A 27154-nucleotide genomic window follows, 5' to 3' on the forward strand; every position below is an offset into this window, starting at 1 on the left:
TGTTTCAATACAAAGTAAATCATCAGTAGAATAAAGAATATGGTGATATAAATGTCCCTCAGTTCCATTCTGTGGAAATGTCTTCACTCGTAAAAGCCTTGTCCAGTCGACAGAGTTGAATTTGTTTTTCCCTGTAAAAGTATTATGTAGCGTATGCCATATGAAACCCTTGGTCCCCTGGTCTGATGGCTGTGTGTGCTGGCTCCCAGGAGCCCTTGGAGAGGAGGAGCCCACCCCTTGTGCGGTGTCAGGACACGGGCGTCGCTGCCTGCTGAACGGGACCGTGTGCAGAGAGGGCTGGCAGGGCCCAAACAACGGCATCACCAACTTCGACAACTTCCTGTTTGCGATGCTCACCGTGTTCCAGTGCATCACCATGGAGGGCTGGACGGACGTGCTCTACTGGGTACGGCTCCGGCTCAGGGTTTAATATCACCAGGTCACATATATTATCACACGTTTGAATCCAAGCCGTTTTCTCACTTTGTGATTATTAACATTTAGAATGTGTAACTTTATAAGATTTGATCAACTATACATCTTTCTATCGATAACCATATAATATAGCATCTTTAAAAGTATGAACAAAACTGTAAAACTAAAAAATACTTTATTAATAACCTGTGCCGCCGCTCCCATTATGCACATAACGCGCGTTATGTGCGTAGGGCCCCAGGTGCTCCGAGTGGCCCCAGCCTAACAGAACGACAGAATAGGTTATTAGAGCAGCAGCTACACTTGTCCTTTCACAATAAAACACTACTTTGTCTTTAGTTGTCATTTAAACTCCAGGACTCGAGTGATGTTGCCTCTCTCGGATCAGGGGCTCAGGGAACGCTTTAAACTCCACATTCGTATTATTTGATCAACAAGGAGCAAAACGGTCTTTAGATAATGAAAATCGGCCTCTTATTCAATTAAACAAGACATGATGCGTCGAGCTGGTGTGGCTCCGCGGAGATGGGATGCAATCTGAAATGCACCAGAACACAGAAAACCATATGATCCCCAGATTCAAGCAATACAATAAAACGAAATACGCTATATATTAAAAAATAAAAATAAAAATAGTAACATGTATTTTTTACAAATTCTAAGGGGTTTAAGGGTATGAAGGCATCACTGAGTATTTCTGCTTAGGGCTCCCCTCCCGAATGGCCCCAGGAATAACAATAGCTTAATATGTTGTTAATATGTACATCAATACATTTCGTGTGTTTTTTGACAGTAGCTTCAGAAAGTGAATTTGTTGTCAGTTAAAAGTTAAAAAACAGTGCGTATGAAATGATGACATATTCTGTAGAAACGAGGCCGCTTTTTGTCCAGTTTGTTGCTTTAAATTACAATTCTTTCACCAAATTTGCCAAACACAGTCACCAGTTTCCTCCCGTTCCCTCCTGAACCCGTCGTCTCATTATCACTGATCACCAACAGTTTTTAATCACTGCTCTTCGCCTGATCCCGCCCACGCCCCTTTCACCCACCCCGACCCTCATCTTTGAAACGCTGAATGCTCGTCTCCTCCTTGTGCCGCCGTCAGGCTCCCGGGCATGTGTTGTCGATGCGTCGTCATGGTGATAGCACTCGAATGCCATTGTCGTTACAATAAATGTGAGGAGGATAATACTGACGAAGCACCTCATCAAAAACGAACCAAGATAATAGCCGTGGACACTTATTCATACTATGCATATTCAGCATATTCAACTCAGTGATGCAGTTCAAATGAGGCTGACAACAATAGCTGCCAACCTCAATTCTGACTAGTGGTGTAGTGGTTTAAGATAAGATAGGGTTGTTCCGTTGTAGTTTTGACCACCTCTGTGTCGTGGGTTCCATTTTCGGCCTTGACCACTTTCCAAATGGTAAAAACAAAACGTGATTTTGATGAAGCAACAAAATAAATACAAATAGACGTGAGAGAGTTTTAAGAAACCGAGTCTGAAAAGGTTTATGTCCACAGTCAGAGAACAAAATTCACAAACTTGGAATTTGCTTTGATGGAAATCAACGAAAAATAATAATAAAACTAATTCAAACAGCAAAATATGTGTTGAATAAAATAGGTTAAAATGCAAAATATATATGTGAAAGTAATTGGACTTTACAAACACGTAGGAGACCTTTCTGGATTATCATTTAAATCACTAAATTAAACGAAGGCCTAAAGTAAGTATGCCTTATTATTAAAATGTGAAGGTTTGGTTTTGAAAAAAAAAAAAAGATTTTTATGATGTTTGTGGCTTTATAAATATATTTTTGTTGTGGCGCATCAATAGTTGTTATTAAATGAATATATGAAGTGCAGCGCCCTCTAGTGGTGACCTGTCCAACCTGTTCCTCTGCTGTGTCTCAGATGAACGATGCAATGGGGTTCGAGCTGCCCTGGGTCTACTTCGTCAGCCTGGTCATCTTCGGATCCTTCTTTGTTCTCAACCTGGTTTTGGGAGTGTTGAGTGGGTATGTTTGTAGACCACGTTTCCACATTCTATAAGTCAACAGGACATCACCGTTTTTAAACCGCCCAGTTGTAGAGTAGTTGTAGAATTGACTTTTTAACTGTCAGATTGCAGTTGTTTTACCTGGTTTTTGGTTAAATCAGGGTCAGTGTTCCGGGATTGTCCCACTGAGAAGAGGCCCCGGGGAAGACCCAGGACACGCTGGAGGGACTATGCCTATGAAGTGTGTGGAGAGGGAAGTCTGGGCATCCCTGCTCAGACAGCTGCCCTCCGGAGTGGAAACATTAAAAATGCTGTCGTCAAATCTGGCTTTTATTATATGAGGCATTTATCCAAGTGAAACTGTTTTTATCTTTTAAAAGTCTCACTTTTTTCTGGCATCAGCCGCCATGAAGAGACTTAACATAGCGCTGGTTTTATCAGGATTGCACTTGCTTCTGTTCATTTTAGAATTGATATTAAGATGTTTTTAAAGCCTTAAATGGACTGGCCCCACAGTACATCTCGGAGCCCATACACATTTCCACTCCTGCATGGGCCCTGAGGTCCGAGGGCCAGCTCCAGTTTGTGGTGCCTAGAGCGAGACTTAAAACCGGGGGGGGCAGGGCCTTCTTTGTGGTTGGCCCCAAACTCTGCAACGTTCTGCCTCTGAGTGGCCCTCACAGTTGAGTGTTTCAAGTCTCGTCACTTTTATCCTCTGGCTTGTAACACAGAGCGTGGTGTGCGGTCCTCTTGTGTTTTAGATTTATTTGAATTGGTTTTGCATTAAAACCTTTTTACACAGTTGTTCTGATTTGATTTTACTAGTTTTATTGTTAAGACTAGTAAGAGTTAAATAGAGTGTTGTGCAGCTCTTTGTAAAGGGTTTCTGTGCACCAGTGGGTACGGAAAGTATTCAAACCTCTTTAAATGTTTCACTCTTTGTTTCATTGCAGCTATTTGCTAAAATCAAAAAAGTTAATTTTACTTCTCATTAATGTACACTCAGCACCCCATCTTCACAGACTTTTTTTTTTTTAGACATTTTTGCAAATGTATTGAAAAAGAAAATATCACATGGTCAAATGTATTCAGAGCCTTTGCTGTGACACTCATATACAACTCACATTCTGTCCATTTCTTCTGATCCTCTTGAGATGGTTCGACTCCTTCATTGGAGTCCAGCTGTGTTTAGTTAAACTGAGGTCTTGAGGAAAAGGCTCACCTGTCTATATAAGACCTACAGCTCACAGTGTCAGAGCACATGAGAATCATGAGGTCAAAGGAACTGCTCAGAGACAGAATTGTGGCAAGGCACAGATCTGGCTAAGGTTACAAAAGAGTTTCTGCAGCACTCAAGGTCCCTACGAGCACACTGGCCTCCACAATCCTTAAATGGAAAAAGTTTGGGACAACCAGAACTCTTCCTAGACCTGACAGTCCCGCCAAACTCAGCAATCGTGGGAGAAGAGCCTTGGGTAGAGGGGTAAAGAAGAACCCAAGATCACTGTGGCTGAGCTCCAGAGATGCAGGAGGGAGATGGGAGAGTGGCCCCACGGAAGCTTCTCCTCAGTGCAAGACATATGAAAGCCTGAATGGAGTTTGCCAAAAAACATATGAAGGACTCCCAGACTATGAGAAATAAGATTCTCAATAAGATAGAACTTTTTGACGTTAATTCTAAGCGGTATGTGTGGAGAAAACCAGGCACTGCTCATCACCTGCACAATATAATCCACAGTGACACATGGTGGTGGCAGCATCATGCTGAGGGGGTGTTACAGCTGCAGGGACAGGACCACTGGCTGCAATTGAAGGAAAGATGAATGCGGCCAAGTGCAGAGATATCCTGGAAGGTAAGACAATGACCCTAAGCACACAGCTAAAACACCAAAGGAGTGGCTTTGGAACAACTCTGTGACCATTCTTGACCGGCCCAGCCAGAGCCCTGACCTAAACCCAACTGAGCATCTCTGGAGAGACCTGAAAATGGCTGTCCTCCAACGTTCACCATCCAACCTGATAGAACTGGAGAGGATCCCCAAATCCAGGTTCCCAAGGCTTTAATAGCTCAAAAGCTTCTATTAAATACTGAGCAAAGGGTCTGAATACTTATGACCATGGGATATGGTCCGTTTGTCTTTTTTTAATACATTTGCAAAAATTTCTACATTTTAGTTTTTTTCTGTCAAGATCAGGTGCTGAGTGTACATTAATGAGAAATAAAATTAACTTTGTTATTTTAGCAAATGGCTACAATGAAAGGGGTCTGAATACTTCGCGTTCCCACCGTAGATGAAGTGGATTGGGTTCTGGAGGGTGAAGTGTCCTGCCCACGGATACAATTACAAACACATTTGAAGACTTTTATGATTTACCCGGGACACTGCCAAGTTATAGATGAATCATTTACATCTTTGTATGAATGTTAGGTTTCAAAAACAGCGGCTCTCCCATATAGTTGTTCATGCCCACTATAAGAAATGTTCTAGAATGTCATGAATTATCTGCTCTTGATGTCCAGAGAGTTCTCCAAAGAGCGCGAGAAGGCCAAGGCGCGTGGGGACTTCCAGAAACTGAGAGAAAAGCAGCAGCTGGAGGATGACCTGAAGGGCTACCTGGACTGGATCACCCAGGCCGAGGACATCGACCCGGAGAATGAGGAGGAGGGGGAGGACCAGGGCAAGCGCAGCGGTAAGGAAGAGCCTTCTTCTGCTTCTGTGTCTTTTTCCACATACTGCTTCTGAACAGTGGTCAAAAGTAACAATGGAAAGTATGTTGTAGCCAAAGAGTTTAACCACAGTCACATCATTGGAGTCTACAATTCCTGAAGAACAAGAGCGACAGCATCTCAGCATTGACAATTTGAATTATACACAGTGTACTCAATATTCTGATTTTGCATATCTTCTAACCAGTAACTTCATTGGCCACTGGGATTAATTTAAGTAAACTTGGGCTGCAGCTGTCGATTATTTTAGTAATCGAGTAATCTAATAATTATTTTCTTCGATTAATCATTGCAGCATTTGCTCCATGTGCCGTTCACTTTGGCCTCCATGACTACACTCCGTCATCGCACACTTTCTGTTTCATACTCGCGGTTGTATGTGCTCTTTCAAACAGCAAAACTCTGCTTCCAGATTGACCTCGTAAGTTTAGAATACGCTCTATGTTGTGCTTTAGTTGCTGCAGGTCAGCGCGGGACAAGCTCCGTGTGAAAATAAAGCGCCTGAAGTCATTTTGTGCACACCATGTGCCACAGATTCACCTGTTTTTAATTAAATATGTACATTCAACGAATCATCGAGGCAATAAAATAATAAACAAACATTTTTGTAATCAAATTACTCAATTTACTTGATTAATCATTGCAGCCCTAAAGCACACAGTAGGTCCTCTCCTCCTTCTGGATATTCACTTCATGGGTGATGATCTTTTAGCCGCAACACAGTATGTAAACCTGACTGATGCAGTGAGCGGCTTCTCATTTCTGAAACAACCATGTGTAAAGACGAATCCCGTGGTCATGGAAAATATGTGAGTGTGTTTGAGGCGAGTCAAATCACTGGCATCGAGCAGAGAAAACATCTAAGGAGAAGCAGAAACTAATCTACTACAGATCCGAACCTCAGTGAGTGTTTGGGACGAGCTGGAGAAGATCTTGGTGAAAAATGAATGTAACACTAGATGGAAATACATCTTTTAATATTTCAGAAACATTATGTAAACAAAGCCAGTGTGAATGTGTTCTGTAATCAAAGCTAAAGGTGGTGTAAAGTGTGGCCTTTTGATTGGACAGGCAGCGTACACTGAAGTAAGCAATATAAGAAGTAGACTGTTACATTGCTTTACTTTGCAGCTCTGACCTGGCTCAGAGTATATTCTCTGCTATTACCAGACTGCACCTGTCATCAAATCAAGATCCTTTTAACCATCACTAGACCTATTTTATGTGCACTTCAGGAGCAGAGACAGGAGCAGGGACAGGAGGAGAGACAGGAGCTGAGACAGGGGTAGAGACAGGAGCAAGGACAGGAGGAGAGACAGGAGCAGGGACAGGAGCAGGGACAGGAGGAGAGACAGGAGCAGGGACAGGAGCAGGGACAGGAGAGACAGGAGCAGTGGCAGGAGCGGAGACAGGACCAGAGACAGGCAGGCTTAAGGGTAAAAGGGCCCAACTTCAGATTGTGCCTGGGGCCCACACACTAAATCTGTGCATGAGTTGCCTTCAGATTGGTTTATACTATAATTCTCAATGATGTCTTCACAGTTCTGCTTTAAATGGGATTTAGTCGTAATTGATGCCTTTATATGTAACTTAGGAACATAAAAATGATGAGATTTAGTTTTTTGATGCTCAGGGGCCTCCATACAAGAAATCCTAGAGACGTCCTGATTGCAACAGCAACATCTTCGGGTCTGGACGACCCATAGAATCTAGTATAAAACCTCCAGACCTCCCTCCACAGCGTGGAAACGTTTGTGGTTATCTCAAAAAAACATCCGTTGTTCCTTTAGCTGGGTTTTATTGGATGCATCGACTTGGAAAATGAGTGATAAAACCGTAAACAAGAAATACAGAATAGTGTGTATAAGTGACTAATAAAAGTACAATGGCATCACAAGGATCATTACAAACATCTACATTAAATGTGAATATGCACACAACACACAAATTATCAACATTTCTTTAACAACTCAAAATGTATCAATATATAAAGCTTAGATCTAAGTGAATAGTCATAGATTATTATTTTTTATCAACTTAAAGGCTCAGGACACCGCGCGGTAGAAGGAACGAGACTCGTCTGGTCCAGGCTTAACAGGAAGTGAGAAACAGTGCTATTTCCGGTTTATCAAAATAAAACGTAAATATGTAGAACTTAACGCAAATAAAACAGAAACATTTATATGCCAACCGCCATTAAAAACAACACAACAACAACAACATGAAATAACCTCTGGCAGAGGTTATTTCATGTTGTTGTTGTTGTTGTTGTTGTTGTTGTTGTTGTTGTAAGTAAATATATTTTACTTACATTACTTTTACAGAATATAATGAACTGTTACCAAAAACCCTAGTGGGACCGAAGTACTTGTCTACAGAAAAAATGAATTTGATATAACATCAATGCAATAATATTGCATTGATGTTATAATAAATTCATTATTTTTTTCTATATTATATACATGCTATATATATATATATATATATATATATATATATATATATATATATATATATATATATATATATATATATATATATATATATATATATATATATATATATATATATATATATATATATATATATATATATATATATATATATATATAAGGACCATTTGCAGCCTTTTCCAGCCTCTGCCTGGCCTGGTTGTGACCTGGTCGTGTCCTGGTTGTGACCTGGTTGTGTCCTGGTTGTGACCTGGTTGTGTCCTGGTTGTGTCCTGGATGTGTGGCATATATATAATAGGCTACAGTAGAATGTCATTTGTAAAAATGTGTTGTCATGTTCAAGCTGTCTTTGTAAAACAGTAAACTAAACTTTTGCTCAAAAGTCCTTAATGTGCACTTCTCCCTCGGCAGTTCACACAGCAGTGCAGCAGAGCCCCATGGGGGAGGGGCGGCCACCGGCGGCATTGTGGGACGCGTAGTTTTAGCGATAAAAACGGTTACGGATGTAACTACGGTTCTCTGAATCGATTTTAAAAAACAAACAAAATGTTTTTAATTATTATTTTTTTAAGATAAATTTGAAATGTTCGGATGTTCGAATGTGTTGGATTTGGCCCGCGGGCCAGAGTTTGACACCTATGCAATAGTCCATTCTCAACCCTCGTCGCTAATTCCATGAGTCACATCTACAACAGAGTCTGCTGGGCTGATACAGGCTGTCCTTGTCAAGTGCTGTTGTTTTCTGTCTTTCCTCACTTTTCATTGGTTAAACAGCATCATGTTTGCGGTGCTAGGCTAGCTGTGATGCTAACTCACTCAGCGCTCTCTAATGGACACATAGACTGATATACGATCTATGAATGGACTTTAAAAGTGGCGACAGAGGTGAAGTTGGAAAACCTGTGTCGTTTGTCATCTGTTCAAACAGATGAGGACGTCTGGAGGAAAAGAGCAGGGCATTTATGTTTGATGCACTTTAGCTTGTAAAAGTAGTTTTTGCCTGTATTTTTGGCATTATACATTTGGTGTTTAATCAGAAATATCACTATATGCCTCACTTTTGCCATTGTTTGTGCCTCTCTCTTGTGAAAAATTAAAGTTTTAGCTCTTTTTCCAGCATGTCCTCCACTCATTTGCATAGTTTGTACTGGAGCTCAGCCAAATATATCACATGTTTGAATGGCGGCTACTGGGCTCTAGTCATGTCTTTTCTGCGTCGCACACTTTCAATTACAATTCAAGAGACTGAACCAGCCGCCACTGTCTTCAACCACAGATGACTGGGACTGACTCGGCACCACTCAAGGAAATGTGTCTAAAAATGTGTCCTCAGCTCTAAACAAGAGAAACAGCTGTTGAATTGATAGCGTTTTGCCTCCCAGTACAAAAAGAATGTGATGTCACTGAGAATGGTGTATAGAACTTTGGAGAACACATGAGTGCACAGCTGATCCATCCCAGCCGGATAATGGCGGCAGCGTCTTGTCGTCACATCCTCAGAGTAAAAGCGAGTGTGAGACAACGGTGAACATTGCTTTCAATGAGATTTATAAAAGACAAAGCTGTGTCATCTTCTACCACCGTCTGGATGTTCATGTTCAGAAAGGTTTTCTTACCCTATTGTCGCACAACATAATACACACACACACACACACACACACCTACACACACACACACCTACACACACACACTCACACACCCACCCACCCACCTACACACACACACACACACACCCACCCACCCACCTACACACACACACACACCCACCCACCTACACACACACACACACACACACACCTACACACACACACACACACACACACCTACACACACACACACACACACCTTCACACACACACACACACCTACACACACACACACACACACACACACCTACACACACTCACACACACACTCACACACACACACACACCTACACACACACTGATTATTTGGAATTCAATTTGGGAATATTTGTTCTATTTTTTTCAACATAATTGTGGTGTAGATTTGAAAGTCCACGTTCAGGGTTGAGAGTGGTCTATATGAGGCACAGTCAAGTCCATCCTTCCCTTCTGTAAGTGGGAATAGTCTTTTTGTCTGATTTACTGATATCCCTCTCCAATACCACCAGATGCACCTTTATTTCACTGAACATGTTTCTTCTTTCTTGGTTGTGGAAGTTTTATGAAAAACTTCTCCGTTGGCGTCTTCAACCCAGTTGAGGTTGAGCAGTTCAGTGGCATTTGCATTCTTGAGGTTTTGTTTGATCTACAAAAACAGCATCAGATCACATTTAATTTCAGTTAGTGTTTTCTGATATTGCATCGTAGCCTTTATGCTAACTAAGTTTAATCCTGCAAACACCATAGTTTAACCCTGATAACACTATTTTAATTTCTGCTAACACTGTAGTTTATACTGCTAACACTATAGGTTAGACTGCTAACAATGTAGTTTAGACTGCTAACACTGTAGATTAGACTGCTAACAATGTAGTTTAGACTGCTAACACTGTAGATTAGACTGCTAACAATGTAGTTTAGACTGCTAACACTGTAGATTAGACTGCTAACAATGTAGTTTAGACTGCTAACACTGTAGATTAGACTGCTAACAATGTAGTTTAGACTGCTAACACTGTAGATTAGACTGCTAACAATGTAGTTTAGACTGCTAACACTGTAGTTTAAACCTGCTAACTGCAGTTTAGACTGCTAAAACTGTAGTTTAAACCTGCTAACTCTGCAGTTTAGACTGCTAACACTATAGTTTAGACTGCTAACTCTGTAGTTTAGACGGCTAACACTGTAGTTTAGACTGCTAACACTATAGTTTAGACTGCTAACACTAAAGTTTAGACTGCTAACTCTGTAGTTTAGACGGCTAACACTGTAGTTTAGACTGCCAACACTATAGTTTAGACTGCTAACACTAAAGTTTAGACAGCTAACACTGTAATTTAGACTGCCAACACTATAGTTTAGACTGATAACTCTGTAGTTTAGACTGCTAACACTGTAGATTAGACTGCTAACAATGTAGTTTAGACTGCTAACACTGTAGATTAGACTGCTAACAATGTAGTTTAGACTGCTAACACTGTAGATTAGACTGCTAACAATGTAGTTTAGACTGCTAACACTGTAGATTAGACTGCTAACAATGTAGTTTAGACTGCTAACACTGTAGTTTAAACCTGCTAACTGCAGTTTAGACTGCTAAAACTGTAGTTTAAACCTGCTAACTCTGCAGTTTAGACTGCTAACACTATAGTTTAGACTGATAACTCTGTAGTTTAGACGGCTAACACTGTAGTTTAGACTGCCAACACTATAGTTTAGACTGCTAACACTGTAGTTTAGACTGCCAACACTATAGTTTAGACTGCTAACACTAAAGTTTAGACTGATAACTCTGTAGTTTAGACTGCTAACACTATAGTTTAGACTGCTAACACTAAAGTTTAGACTGATAACTCTGTAGTTTAGACTGCTAACACTGTAGTTTAGACTGCTAACACTATAATTTAGACTGCTAACTCTGTAGTTTATACTGCTAACTCTGTAGTTTAACTCTGCTAGCATTGTAGTTTAATCTTGCTAACACTGTAGATTATAGTCCACGGCTGCAGTTTCTATTTTAACACTGCAAATACTGAAATGTATGGACTGTAATTACGCTTCTTTAAAGCTAAATGTTGAATGCTGCTGCAGAATAGTTTACTTGGTCAAGAATATTGCCCACTACCTAATAATAACTTCAAACAAGAACAATTAAACACATGTTATTGTGAGGCTCACCTTCCTCAGTATTTGTTCTTTCACCATTGGGTCGTTTGGGTTGGCAACGGTTGTTTTCAGGTGTAGTTTTATTCTGTATTTCTTTACTAAATAAAATAGAAGAATGTTGAAATATCTACATTAGTTAAACAGAAGTATTTTTTTGAGCTGTTTGAAACCAAGTTCATTATAAATATTCTAAACTATTCTAAAATAGTTTAAACTAATTGTGAATTCAAGTTGATATAACTTAGCTTTTTGTAGCATAGAATACAAACCAGGCCAATTGTTACAGATGAAAGCCTTTTTGAAGTCACAGCTCCAGTCTTCCCATGTTCCTGCGTACTCAAAGTTTGCTGCCACACAGGACTCTTTCCCGTTCAAGTTGTTGGGCTCCACCAGGTCTTGGGTTTTCCAGTAAAGGAAGGTGGCATTGGTCCCGTCCAGCCACCTCCAGGGCTGCCTCCGGAGGCCGATCCAGACCATGCCGGAGGGGACCAGGGCTCGGAGCTGGCTGTTCTGTGCTGCGTCTCTCACACTGGCCAAGTCCGTGTGGTGCAGCCTGCAGTGCAGCTGTGCCTCCTCCCAAGTGAAGGTGGCGTTAGTGCGCACCAAGGTCTCAGAAGATCCTGGGATATAACCACACAAGGAGTCAATAAAGCTCGGAACCCGCTACAGCATAATCTGCATGATTTAGGCCACAATTGTCGTCTTCCCAACATGGTTTTTAACTGCAAATGTCAAATAAACAAAACTAAATACACATTTAAGTCTGCCAAGGATGTACAAGTTGCAGATTAAAAAAAACAAGGCACTCTGATGGGTTGAGGTTAAAAAGATTTTCACTAGCAAGGACCACGCCACAACAATAAAAAACAACAGGAAGTGACTAAAGCCAGCCAGTTATTAATACATTAGTGCACTTAATTACTTGATACAATATTGTCTATGAAAAATAGTTAGGGTGAAATTGTGTTCATAACAAAATAAATATACCTAAAACATCAGGCTATTTGTTGAATACCAAGTTAAATACCATAATAAACTATGTACCACTTGAGGGTCTCAATGTATTTGTTAATACTAATATCTAGTATGTATTGTTATTAGGCAATTAAAGTCATCACCACTTAACATGGATGGATGGACTCATAGCACAAGGAAGGTCAAGTTCAAACTGACCAATAAGCAGGTAACACTACAAATGTACACTCTCTCTTTAACTGCAAATGTAAAAGTAATAGTTACTGTATCTTTTACTGCTCCCGACTGTTCCTTCTTGCCAAAGTTTTTATTCTTATTTTTTATTTTATAGCTTATTGTTATTTTTATCCCATAGCAGATTTAAATTGTTAGACTCACCTGTCAGATTGACACAGATGGCGGAGTATCGGGCTTCACAACGGACGTCTCTCCAGGCTCCATCCCAGTCCATCCTGGTACAGAACTGGTTTGCCCCCTGGTTCCCTGGTTCCCAACTTATCCAGTTCCTGTAGTTCTCCTGACCCTCGCTGTAGTAGGCTGGGTCAGACAGAGACCAGCCCCAAGTGTTGATGTCATCATAAAGCCCGATCCAGGCATGCTGTAAAGTATCACACAAGATCTTCTGTGATCTGAAGTCTTTAAAAACACTTGTGTTGAGTAATCAATACTTAATACTCTAGAATGCTTCTCCTTCTACTAGTATCACTTGTATCACTACTACCACAACTACTTATTCTTGGTAATATAAATTAATTAATAATGACATTTTTCTGGCATCATAAGTTATTTCACAATTATGTTCGTTATCTGTTCCTTCCTCAGCCACATACTGTGCCCTGATATTGTGCTGTACAAATAAACTGAATTGAATTGCTTCTATTACTACTGTTACGGTTGTTACTACTGATATTACTTTACTACTAATTCTACAACCAAAGCTTCCATCCCTAGTCCCACTTCCACTATTATATCTATACTTACATAATGGTTTCCATCTGGATTCAGCAGTCTGCTACGGTCTACCATCTTGTCCAGGGTGAGTGCGTCCTCCATGTTCTGCACAGTGGCCAGGTCGGTGTAGTGCTGTCTGCAGTAGCTTCGTGCCTCCGCATGAGTCTTCAGCTCATAGACAAAGTGAAACTGTCGAGAGGCTGAAGCCAGGGCTGAGAGAGGAGCAGGGACGACTGTTAGGCTAGTCATCATGGTTTAAAGTCTATAACTAACCCAAATGTATCTTTGTCAGCATAACTCTTGTCAACAAGAGGTAGATGCTTAGTATGGAAGACCACATAAATGTGGAAAGATGTGGTGAAAGCATTATGAAGGTATTACATTATTTAAATGAAGTATGCATACATACTATCGACCCGCTCCACAGCAGCCGAAAATATCCTTTTAGAAATGGATTTGTATTATAGTGTATTTTACTGAGCTAATGTTAATAATGAAATGTAACGTGCTGTAATTGTAATGAAATGTGTACTTTTATTACTGCAGAGGGAAAAGTAGAAGGAACTAAATCTGGTGCAGATCATCTTCTCTTTTGAAGATGAATGATTTTGTACATGGTCCCTGACAAATTAAGACTAAACTAAATATCAACCCATCACACACATGATCAACATATGTAAATAATTAGATTTAACCATTGGAGAACTTCCTAGTTTTACTTACTAACAGATGCAACTAAAACGAAGTCTCAGATGACTGCGATCAGGCCCCTTTAGATTAGATCCATAGGCAGCAGTATATCATGACTGTATATGTATATGTATATGCATATGTATATGCCTTAATAGCTCAAATGTGAATGTGACTGCTCTGCCCGTGCCTTTGCTGTTGCCATGAGAAATATACCAATGGAAAAGTTGCATGTCAAATCTGAAATAATAAGAATTTGGCCTGACACAATCAATCAGTTTTCACAGACGATATATTGCCTCGATATTATTGGGCGTGGCATTTTATATTGCTATGCAATAATTCTAGGAAATAATCAGTAAAACTGCTACAATTAAAGAGCTCTTGAACTTACATAGAGTGCTGTATCACAACATGGACAGGCATCAGTCAATATCAGCTGGACTTTTCTCGTTCTTTGGGGTGATAATATGTCTGTGTGGTGAGGTAGACTAAAGTATCTCTTGAATAGGTTTACTTTGTACTTAAGACCCATCAAAGCTCTGCTGCAGAATCACTTTTCTGGTTCACTTTTAGACAAGCGCAATGAGTAATCGAGCTGTCCCTGCATCCTGCAAATATCAGTGTTCCGTACATAGGAAGTACTTGCATCAGCGTAAATATCATTGTTTTCACAGATTAAAGGTTGAATGGATGATTTTTCGGCGATTTGAGAACGCAGGCGGTAGGTACGTTTTATGATTGATACGTGGCAGGACTAATCGGCAGTCCACGCCACGAGGAAATGAGACAAATGAGGAAATGAGCCCAAAAAATCATCCATTCAACCTTTAAGCTGGTCACTCTCACAAGCAGCAAGCAATACCATATATACATATTTTAATAGAGCCATGAATTACACAGAACAGACACATCGGTGCAACTGCTCCTCAAGCGCGCGTCCAGAACGTGTCCAGGACGTGCGTCCAGGACGTGTCCAGGACGTGCGTCCAGGACGTGTCCAGGACGTGCGTCCAGGACGTGTCCAGGACGTGCGTCCAGGACGTACATCCAGAGCCTTTAGCTTCAAATGTACAGACGTCCAACTAGAGGCGTCCGGCGTGACTTGGAGGCCACAATGCAAAACGTGCAACAGTCAACCCCAACTAAGGTTCTTCTCATGAATAATGGAAACAGACGAATACATACATTTGAACAACAGCAACAACAACAACAACAACAGGGCCCCAAACTCAAATTTGCCTTGAGCCCCCAGACATGGGGGCTCATGGGGGCTGTGATGGGGAATCTGCTTCTGCACCTCTGACTTTCCTTTGGCCACAGCGGCCACAGTCAGTGAATGCAGCAATGTGGTTGGCTTATTGTTGTTAATTCAAAAAACCCTTCCCCTCATGCAGAGGGGGACGAGCTCAAGAACGAGTGAATGTCGGAGTAGAACGAGGAGCGAGTCACTGCAGCTCCTCTTGCTTCGCTCGTTGCTCTGTGTGTGCACTGCTTGTTTCTTATTAAATCCTATAATAGCAGACACGACGGCAGCGCGGTTAAGGCCACAGTTTGGCGTCAGAGGCTCGGGTCCAGGTGGGTCGTGGCACGAAAGGTGGTCCGCTGTTATCTCAGGCTGCAGCAGCTGTCAGTCACTCAGTCGCTGTCGCTACTCAAAATATCATTGTGCATGTTTTGAGCTATCGAATGATAAGTTGTTATAGTAATTATCATGACAGGTCTGATCAGAATTGTGTTGCTTATCATAACAACTTCAAATTCCTAGTTGAACAAATAAAAGATAGAAAGAATATAGGCCAGTACTTAGATTAGATAAATGTGTAACTTGAGCGTTAACCCTATGATATTCTGATTGTCTCCATTTGTGGCATTCCATTTCACCTCTACATTTATTCAACCACAGTGTTAAATCTGCAGCAATCTCATTTTATCACTACAGGGATAGAATAATGTCGTCACCCAAGATAAATGGACTTCGTAATACTGTATTCAAATAAAGCTATAAAAATGGCCAACCAGGATTGTTGGCATTGTATTTGTTTGTTGAAAACCAAAAGAAAAAGTCAAATGCAGCGCTCACCTGATGATGCCACTGTGAGCAGAAGTACTGCCTCCATGTTAGAGTCTTATGTTGTCTGTTATCCTTCTCCAGACCATATACTCTGGCTCTTTTGACTTTATGTAAAACCAATGTGACCTTGAAGGAGAAGAATGCAAACTGGGGGAGGTTTATTTTCTTATAGTTTCAGTGTCAGACCGATCAATTCAAATACAACTATTTACTGAAGGCTGCTTCTGGAGAGTCTAATATTTGAACCTAACCTAGTATATTTGTATTGTTGTGCGATAATTCAATGTTGTTTTATTAATGATAGTGTACTTTCATCTGGCACTACACCGACTAACACCTGGACTATACCTGGATCTCGCCTTTACTACACCTAGACTACACCTAAACCAGAACCACACCTGGACTACACCTACATTAGAACCACACCTGGACTACACCTACATTAGAACCACACCTAGACTACACCTAAACCAGAACCACACCTGGACTACACCTACATTAGAACCACACCTGGACTACACCTACACCAGAACCACACTTGGACTACACCTACATTAGAACCACTCCTGGACTACACCTACATTAGAACCACACCTGGACTACACCTACATTAGAACCACACTTGGACTACACCTACATTAGAACCACTCCTGGACTACACCTACATTAGAACCACACCTGGACTACACCTACATTAGAACCACACCTGGACTACACCTACATTAGAACCACACCTGGACTACACCTACATTAGAACCATACCTGGACTACACCTACATTAGAACCACACCTGGACTACACCTACATTAGAACCACACCTGGACTACACCTACATTAGAACCACACCTGGACTACACCTACATTAGAACCATACCTGGACTACACCTACATTAGAACCATACCTGGACTACACCTACATTAGAACCACACCTGGACTACACCTACATTAGAACCATACCTGGACTACACCTACATTAGAACCACACCTGGACTACACCTACATTAGAACCATACCTGGACTACACCTACATTAGAACCACACCTGGACTACACCTACATTAGAACCATACCTGGACTACACCTACATTAGAACCATACCTGGACTACACCTACATTAGAACCATACCTGGACTACACCTACATTAGAACCACACCTGGACTACACCTACATTAGAACCACACCTGGACTACACCTACATTAGAACTACACCTACACCAGAACCACACCTGGTCTACACCAGAACCACACCTGAACTACACCTACACCAGAACCACACCTCAAAACTTTGGAACGAATCATACATATATATTTGGCAATGTAAAATGTTTTTGTATTCGTTTATCAAAAAAAACGTTAACATTTAACGGCTTTAACATTTTGGTCTCATTACAGGAGTTCTCCTGTCAGGGCTTTTTCTAATATACAATATTATAACAATAATATAAAGTGAGTAGTATATAGTAGCCTAATGTAGTGGGCATGCAATAAATATCAAGATAAGAGATATTTATATTAATACTCACACATATATATAATAACACAAGTTAAATGCCCTATTTTAAAGTCTAAAATAATATCAGTTCTCCACACTTTGTGGCGGTACTGATATTGCACCATCTATTGTTTTAAGGTCACAGAGGATGATTACGGTGTGTTTATTACTTAAAATTCACTGTCGTATAAATGATGTAATGTCACGTGTCAGATACTCGTAATCTCGTACGTGATGAAAGCAAATAAAGGCATATTATGTCTCGGCGCAAATGGACTTCTTAATACTATATTCAAACAAAGCTATAAAAATGGCCGACCAGGATTGTTGGCATTGTATTTGTTTGTTGAAAACCAAAAGAAAAAGTCAAATGCAGCGCTCACCTGATGATGCCACTGTGAGCAGAAGTACTGCCTCCATGTTAGAGTCTTATGTTGTCTGTTATCCTTCTCCAGACCATATACTCTGGCTCTTTTGACTTTATGTAAAACCAATGTGACCTTGAAGGAGAAGAATGCAAACTAGGGGAGGTTTATTTTCTTGTAGTTTCAGTGTCAGACCGATCAATTCAAATACAACTATTTACTGAAGGATGTTTCTGGAGAGTCTAATATTTGAACCTAACCTAGTATATTTGTATTGTTGTGTGATAATTCAATGTTGTTTTATTAATGATAGTGTACTTTCATCTGGCACTACACCGACTAACACCTGGACTTTACTACACCTGGACTACACCTAGACCCTATCTACACCTAGACTACACTTAAACCAGAACCACACCTGGACTACACCTAGACCCTATCTACACCTAGACTACACCTAGACCAGAACCACACCTGGACTACACCTACATTAGAACCACACCTGGACTTCACCTACATTAGAACCACACCTGGACTACACCTACATTAGAACCACAACTGGACTACACCTACATTAGAACCACACCTGGACTTCACCTACATTAGAACCACACCTGGACTTCACCTACACCAGAACCACACTTGGACTACACCTACATTAGAACCACACTTGGACTTCACCTACACCAGAACCACACCTGGACTACACCTACACCAGAACCACCCCTCAAAACTTTGGAACGAATCATACATATATATTTGGCAATGTAAAATGTTTTTGTATTTGGTTATTGTGTCTTATTATGATAAAAAAAAACGTTAACATTTAACGGCTTTAACATTTTGGCTTTTTCTAATATTAAATATACAATTATAACAATAATATAAAGTGAGTAGTATATAGTAGCCTAATGTAGTGGGCATACAATAAATATCAAGATAAGAGATATTTATATTAATACTCACACATGTATATATATAATAACACAAGTTAAGATAAGATATTCCTTTATTGTCTCACATGAGGAAATTTCATTGGTGCAACGCAGGAAGATACAGAGGTAGATACAGAAGAAAAGAACAGATCACTTATAGGAAGTTTGAAAAACACTTTCAGTAGAAGATCTCCTATAAACAAAAACTCCCATAGACAAATAAATAAATAAATACATAAATACCATTGCATGTGATCACGACAGTAATTGCACACATGTGTCACGACGGCACATAGATTGCACATGAATTTCACAGTAATTGCACATGAATTCCAACAACAATTGCACATATGACGGAATTGCACATCAGTATTAGGTTAGGTCAGTATTGCGAGTGTTCAGGACTAACAGTGTTAAATGCCCTATTTTAAAGTCTAATATTAATATCAGTTCTCCACACATTGTGGCGCTAGTGATATCGCACCATCTATTGTTTAAGGTCACAGAGGATGATTACGGTGTGTTTATTACTTAAATTCCACTGTCGTATAAATTATGTAATGTCATGTGTCAAACACTCGTAATCTCGTACGTGATGAAAGCAAATAAAGGCATATTATGTCTCGGCACAGTTTTTGCTTTCCTTAATCCTGCTCACCTCTGTTAAGTCTGCTCCGATGCTGACTGAGCTCATAATTTCTCCTCACTGCTCTCACCGTTTCAGAGATCTTAACGTTGCAACTTCTTCAGGGTAAGCGTAAAATGTGGACTGGAAAAGAGAGAGAAAGCAGCTTTGGAAAGGGCCTTTTTGTGTGACTTATCGTTTCACTTCCTTTTGCTGATCTCTGCTGTTGTTCACTCCTTTTTGGTCCGGTCTTCTCCCTTATCGAGAAGTAGCAAAACAACATTGACACTCACATTATGTCTCAGTGTCTCAAGAACAAATGCCATTATACCTGTTCTTATCTTTGTCAAATTTAAAGCTTTAATGTGGCCAGTCTGTATGTAACTTTTAACTGTTGGGCCGTCTCCTCCCTCTCTCTTTCTTTCTCTGCCTCTCTCCCGCTCTCCTTCTCCCTGTCTTCCACTGCTGCTCAATTGTTTGACCCGTGCAGGGCTGACTTTTGCTCAGCTCACCCAGAAGAAGCGAGGGAGGTTTGGCTGGTTCTCTCAGTCCACAGAGACACAGGGTAAAACTTGGGACGCCCATCGCTCTTACTCCCCTCCTCCGTCACTCCCTCTGCATTTTGCATTCGTTCTGCTTTGCATGTTGCTATTTGTCTTTTCATTCCATTTTCATATGTTTTTCCATCATTTGTATGTATTACACATACTAAAACGAGTAAGCATTTAACGAGGTTTACTTTATGCTAAATTGACTTCAAAAACATACTTGGAGTTGTAGTCAGCTTCGTTCATGCTGCTTTGATGAATCCTGTGTAGTAAGTCCTCTCCCTCTGAGCCTCAGAAAGCACACATGGTTGGTAGAGGTCCGGAGGTCTCCTGTGCTGCTTCTGAGTCCACAAATCATCAGCAGACCGGGTTCATTTCTGTTGTCATGTTCATTACAACTGCGTGCTTGTATCAGCATGCTGGGGGAAACACCTGACAGAAGTACTCGAGCGTGTTTAAAGGACAAGAAAAACAATGCAGAATATGTGTCCTTTAAGGTGCACGGGTCATTTGTCCTCTACATTTGACCCATTCTTCAAACATAGATAAATAATGAATGATTTATTGATCAGAAGGAATATCAAGTTCAGAAACATTTCTGCAGTTGCTTTGCATCAAGAGCAAAAGGTGCAGCGTGCAGAGATCCATTTTCATATTTTGAGACAGGTTTGGACAGGACCACCTGGAGTACTCAGAGAAAACCCCTCACAGTCCACACAGAAATGCAAATCAAATACGAGACTCTTGGCAAGAGACAATGCTAGCCACTATTTTATGCAAAAAGTAAGGACAAAATTAAACTACCAGTAACTACGGTTCTAAAAACAGAAACCAGCTTAAACTTAAAATAAAAAAAACCTACTCAAAAAAAGTTCATATTCTGAATTCGAGTCATTGTAACTTGTCTTTCCAGAGAGAGAGAAAACACTGCATGAACTGAACAATAAAGTGTGATTGGAGCTGTTCTGTTTGCATCTCGTGAGCCTCTGGAGTCAGGTTTACACTAACTGTGGAGCTGTCATACTCTATCCAGGCTAATCTGCTTTAGTCCGGGTTTAGTCCTGGTTAAGACCTTCTCTGGACGTTAGCATTAGCATTAGCACACTGTTATCAGCTGCGACTAGCTTCAGTGGTTAGTATCAGCTGGATGAATGGGTTTGGTTCTGTCGGTGAAACATGCACAACCCTAACTGGTTTAGTCCTGGTGTTTTACTCTTTAAATGTGTTCTACTCTGCAGTGTCTGTATTTATTAAAGGTGATTTAGACCTGGTCTAGTCCAGGGTCAGAGAGATCTGGTCTAGTCCGGGGTCAGAGAGACCTGGTCTAGTCCGGGGTCAGAGAGACCTGGTCTAGTCCGGGATCAGAGAGATCTGGTCTAGTCCGGGGTCAGAGAGACCTGGTCTAGTCCGGGGTCAGAGAGACCTGGTCTAGTCCGGGATCAGAGAGATCTGGTCTAGTCCAGGGTCAGAGAGATCTGGTCTAGTCCGGGGTCAGAGAGACCTGGTCTAGTCCGGGGTCAGAGAGACCTGGTCTAGTCCGGGGTCAGAGAGACCTGGTCTAGTCCGGGGTCAGAGAGACCTGGTCTAGGGCGGGGTCAGAGAGATCTGGTCTAGTCCGGGGTCAGAAAGACCTGGTCTAGTCCGGGGTCAGAGACTCTTGGTCTAGTCCGGGGTCAGAGAGACCTGGTCTAGTTCATGTCCTGGTCTAGGCTGCTTTTACATTGTCCATATCCATGATAACATCAACATACTATCAATGCTGTTATCAGCATTGATAGTACTGGACAAAAGATCTTATCATTTCTGAATTGTCATCACTCATTAAACCCAGATCATATTTTGTGTTGTTTGTTGTACCTGTGTCAGTTCTGTTCACACTGTTTGTGCTCCAGCTCCGTTTTATAATATTCACAAGAAATTCACTTGCCACAAGTACATATTTAAATACTTATTTAAAGATTATGCAGCGAACAGCAAGTTACTGATAGATAATTGTAGAAAATGTTTTAAGAAAATTTACAAATGATTTAAAATGTAGTTTGTTGTTTTGAGACTAATGCAAATGTTTTACATAATAAATCTTGAAACTATTCTACTTGACAAAACAAGCAAGTTGTACTTTATAAGCATTATAGCATTAGTAGCATTAGCTCTGAGACCAAAACATGTTTTTGAACACAGAACTAATACTTTGTTGAAGTATTTACATGTTTAACAGGTGAGCAAATATCCAATAGTAACTCTCTGCTCTGAAATCTTCAAATATGAACTCTTTTCAGCCAGACAGTGGACATCTCCTGTTATATGCAACATTTTGAGGATCATTTCTAATCATTCTGAATGGATGGGAATAGATTAGAAGCAGAAATAGGGTTGCGTATACATTTGAGTGAGCAGGACTCTTGCACAGAACTTTATATATCCGAGCTGATTCTCTCTGCTGATTGGCTGGTTTGTTTGTGTACAGCGAGCATGCCCAGTGAGACGGAGTCAGTGAACACAGAGAATGTTCCCGGAGAAGAGGACAAATCCCCCTGCTGTGGAGCACTCTGGTGAGAACATGCCCCGCCCCTTCACAAACTGCTTCATTCCTCAGTGTACCAAAAGCAGTTCTTGCTGATATTTTATTCATTTTAACCTGTGCATCATTTTCTTTAGTACATTTATATGAATTGAAGATCATGTGTTCAAAGCAGTTTAGGAGCTTGAAAAATAAATACAAAGAAAAACATTCTATTTATGGGTCTGAAGTGATGTGACATACTTGTTGCTCCTGCCACCTTGAGGACAGAAGCTGCTGCGCTGTTGGCCCTGCCAACAAAGGATTACTCTTTAACATTCCAGAAATGTATTGCTGTTGTCAGGAGGGACCAGTGGACTTACAGAAATCCCTCCAGACAGTGTGGTGAGCACTTTGTTCCAGGTTAGCAGCCAGCTAACGCTAATTTACATATTAAACAACCAGGTTAATTGCATGGCTTTGCTAATGAACGCTACAAGCTTACTCGCATTGTCTCAACATTAGACTGCAACATACTGTACAGCGACGTCCTCAAAATGGCGACAGCAATAATTAAATCATGTGACTGAACCCATGAATACACAGTATCAGCAAAATGTTGCACTTTTTTTTATCTAAAATGCCAATTTGACAAATATTATGTATTTTTTTTTAATATATGTTCAAGCATTTTGTGGAATTCACTGGGGAAATCATTTTAACTTCGATATTTAACTTTATGTATGAATCATTGCACATGTCATGGACTCATCACATGTACGTTGCTCGTGTTGAGCATATATTGGTGTCTGTGGAGTGTCAGTGTCCCTCAGGTCCAGGAAGGTTCCATGGCGAAAGAAGGTGGAATTCTGTCAACTGGGCAAACGTTTTTAGCCTGAATAAGTAACTTGATCCAAGCACTAAGCACTGCTTTGAGGACAGTGAAGCTCGTTCTTACCCTGTTACTCCTGTCACAACTCAAGATACTTGTGATAGTTGGAGTGGCAAAACGTATTCACTCTAAAAACGTTGTCCTGTTGACAAAATTCAAACTCCCATTGCAATGTGTGGGTTGGTAAAAAAGTTGAGTCATTTTTACACTCTGTCTATCTCTGTCTATGTATTTTAAATGTGCTCTCTCATTTTTTATGGTCTCAGTCAAAAAATCACTAAGTCCAAGTTCAGGTTAGTATCTGTTTGACTCTGTCCAGTCACTTGCTCCACCCCCTGCATGATGTCAGTCTATCATGATCCACATTTGTATTTGATGTCTGCCTTGCAAATCACGTCTCCACCACATGATCAATGTCAAATGAATGTCCTTTTCCCACTGCATGTTTAGTTGACACAATAATAAGATCAAAGCATGATTTGGATGATTTTTACATTTAAAAGCTTAAAATAGCTGTAATACTACGTCACTTCCATCATCAGCTTGTTTCCATGAAGATGTTATTGTCTTGCCCGGAATGTTCCACAGTATGGCATTACAGGTATCTATCTTGCATTTATGTATTATTATTTAGTATAACCATTCAGGCAAAGCAGTAACATGGAAACAAGCAAGTGGCCATTGCAAAAGTGACATGGTTCACCTTTAATTAAAACACATGATTTTGGCTTTCAGTGCCCCCAGTTGTATCTATACATCATGTACTGTATATGAAAAAAATACTTTGATATTTTTAGGTTGAGCTCCGAGGTCTTGTGTGCTGTTTTAAGCCCATAAATCAGACTCGTTCTGAGCATTTCTGCCTCGGATCACATTCATTACAACTGCATGACGTTAGCATGATGGGGCAAGATAGCATTGTTTATCTCACCTTTGTAATTCACTCTGCAGCCAGTAGATGGAGCTCTAACTCACTTGCTAACGTGGGAAATGCCTGATTGATTTCTAGATAATCTTTTGTCTAGTTCTGTTAGGAGATGCAAAAGTAAAGGTCACATCACTTTGCTCGATGGTTTCTGCGGAGTTGTGGAGGAAAGCTAATGTGCTAACTACAGCCACAACTTGTTTATAGGCTATTAAAATCATTAGACAATATTGATGATTGTTAACTTTGACAAATAGGCCTACATAAGTTTATTCACTGCAATAAGTTTTAATAATTGGTCCATAATGTATCTTAAGCAACATGGGCTAATAAATATAGAAGTAGCACACAGTGACTTTTACGGATGGGCAAGCAGACATATATTTGTGGATAACATTTGCGCGTAAAGTCAGTCTCAAACTCCAGTCTCCCACATGAAGGGCGAACGCCTGAGCTAAACTAACGTACCTGTTCAACCTCCTGGATCTATTGAATAGTCCTAGGTTTATTCAGCGCGGTTTGAGGATGTGTGGTCCTCAGAGCACATATGCAGAGCTCTAAAACAAGCTGCTGTCCGCTCTGGTTCTAAAAGCTGATATTAGAGAGTGGAGCATGAACAGGCCTCTGAACACGGCCACAGACTGAGCAGCTGCAGGAGAAGAAGAACAAAGGTTCCTGCAGTACTGTTCAGCGGCCTGTAGAGGCCACTAAAAGACACAGTGACTTCAGCCAAGCTTCAGCAGCAGAAGTGAGGGGAAAACAGACTTATTTGGATACATTTCAACAACTTGAATATAGTTTTAGATTTTATTGGTCAATGACTGCTTGCCTTGACTGCCCTGACTAACCACACACAGCTGAAAAATAGCCTGAATAAACAATTGCTTCAAAATATAATTGAGAAGCAATTTTGAATTGGGAATAGTTTTGAAATTGAATCGAGACCAAAAAATTTGAATCGAATTGCGAGGAAGACTCACACCCAACAATATCAAGAGGAAGCTTATTTACTTCATTCTTTCAAAGATTTATCAAATATGAACTCATGTTTGTATAAATGTGTCCCTCAGTCGTCAGTGGCGACGCTGGAACCGCTTCTGCCGCAGGAAGTGCCGGGCTGCGGTGAAGTCAGTGGTGTTCTACTGGCTGGTCATCATCCTGGTGTTCCTCAACACTCTGACCATCGCCTCAGAGCACTACAACCAGCCCAACTGGCTCACACAAGTACAAGGTCCTGACCATCGTGTGTGTGTGTGTGTGTGTGTGCAAAATAATAATAATAAAAGCTAGAGTAATCACTGACAGAATGCCCTTAACCACGAAGAAGTTGTACAAAGACTTGTTTGTGCCAATCGCAGTCTGTTTATTAAATAAGCACTGATGTATTTGAAACTATTTTTATTTTAAACTCAATGGTGGACAATAAAGTTATTGTCCAGATTTAGCCCCGATTTAGTACTGGTTTGGTCCTGGTTTAGTCCCTGTTTATCCCTGGTTTAGCCCTGGTTTAGTCCTGGTTTAGACCTTGTTTAGCCCTGGTTTAGCCCTGGTTTAGTACTGGTGTAGTACAAGTTTAGTCCTGGTTTAGTCCTGGTTTAGTACTGGTTTAGTCCTAGTTTAGTCCTAGTTTAGTCCTGGTTTAGCCCTGGTTTAGTCCTGGTTTAGACCTGGTTTAGCCCTGGTTTAGCCCTGGTTTAGTCCTGGTTTAGTCCTGGTTTAGCCCTGGTTTAGACCTTGTTTAGCCCTAGTTTAGCCCTAGTTTTGTCCAAGTTTAGCTGTGGGTTGTCCTGGTTTCGTTCTGGTTTCGTTCTGGTTTAGCCCTGGTTTTGTCCTGGTTTAGTCCTGGCTTATCTTTTTATTTAGTCCTTGTGTGGTCCTGGTTTAATGAGTTGGGTGCCAGTGTCAGCACAAATTTCCCAGAGGACAACACTGACATGAGCACTCTTCTCACGCGTGTCTTTCTTCTTGGGGCAGATGTGGCGAACAAAGTGCTGCTGGCCATGTTCACCCTGGAGATGCTGGTGAAGATGTACAGTCTGGGGCTTCAGGCGTACCTGGTGTCCCTGTTCAACCGCTTCGACTGCTTCGTTGTGTGCGGCGGCATCGTGGAGACCATCCTGGTGGAGCTGGCCATCATGTCTCCTCTGGGCATCTCCGTGTTCCGCTGTGTGCGCCTGCTCCGCATCTTCAAGGTCACGCGGTGAGGAGGAAACGTGCCCACCACGTGCCACGCAAATACAACCAGAGAATCATAATTATCTTTATCTCGTGGCTCAAACTCTCACGCGCCGATGTTAAATCAAATAAAACGTTCCGTCACATACGAATGAATGGTGAAGCCAAACCTTGTATTAAAGTATGTATTAATGTTTATTTCATTACATTGAAGTCGTTTATCTGCTCTCCTCTCCAGTATAACATGTAAAAGAGTATAACAACATAAGAAAGCTACACTTAAAGTCTTTATCTTCAGCTCAGATGTTAGTTTTACATTCTAATTACAAACCCTCTGGATTCTTCAGAACTTGTGTTTTAGTGGGCTAATGTCAACATCCATTCAACTTTTGCCTCTTTTTGCTACGGATCGGGACTTCTGTTGTATTGACAGTTCAGTTCAGGCACAATGTGGAGTCTTCCCTTCATTTTAGACAAGCAGTTAAAAATGTCTTTAGTGATGGCCACAGAGCTGTGATCTAGAACAGTGATTTAACTGTTACCAGAAGTGCTCCTGCGTCATGCAAAATGAACCCTGACTGGTATAAATCAGT

The 27154-nt window shown here is 40.9% G+C and overlaps 1 protein-coding gene across 5 annotated transcripts in view; it reads left to right on the forward strand.

Annotated features, from left to right (window-relative positions):
* cacna1db (calcium channel, voltage-dependent, L type, alpha 1D subunit, b) overlaps positions 1–27154 on the forward strand; it is a 139416-nt gene that overhangs the window by 65684 nt on the left and 46578 nt on the right. For 3 of the 5 annotated variants that reach the window (XM_072449274.1, XM_072449275.1, XM_072449276.1), the window contains exons 7-14: positions 210–406; positions 2357–2460; positions 4963–5132; positions 20012–20086; positions 22537–22621; positions 23728–23754; positions 25457–25617; positions 26361–26586. In XM_072449274.1, the coding sequence (XP_072305375.1) occupies positions 210–406; positions 2357–2460; positions 4963–5132; positions 20012–20086; positions 22537–22621; positions 23728–23754; positions 25457–25617; positions 26361–26586 (1045 nt within the window). The remainder of the gene's footprint in view (positions 1–209; positions 407–2356; positions 2461–4962; positions 5133–20011; positions 20087–22536; positions 22622–23727; positions 23755–25456; positions 25618–26360; positions 26587–27154) is intronic. The other 2 variants (XM_072449277.1, XM_072449278.1) reach the window with 2 other exon arrangements.

Source organism: Eucyclogobius newberryi, unplaced genomic scaffold, assembly GCF_026437365.1.
Source record: "Eucyclogobius newberryi isolate DKJ021-1_F unplaced genomic scaffold, fEucNew1.0.hap1 SCAF_17, whole genome shotgun sequence".
Lineage (NCBI taxonomy): Eukaryota > Metazoa > Chordata > Actinopteri > Gobiiformes > Gobiidae > Eucyclogobius > Eucyclogobius newberryi.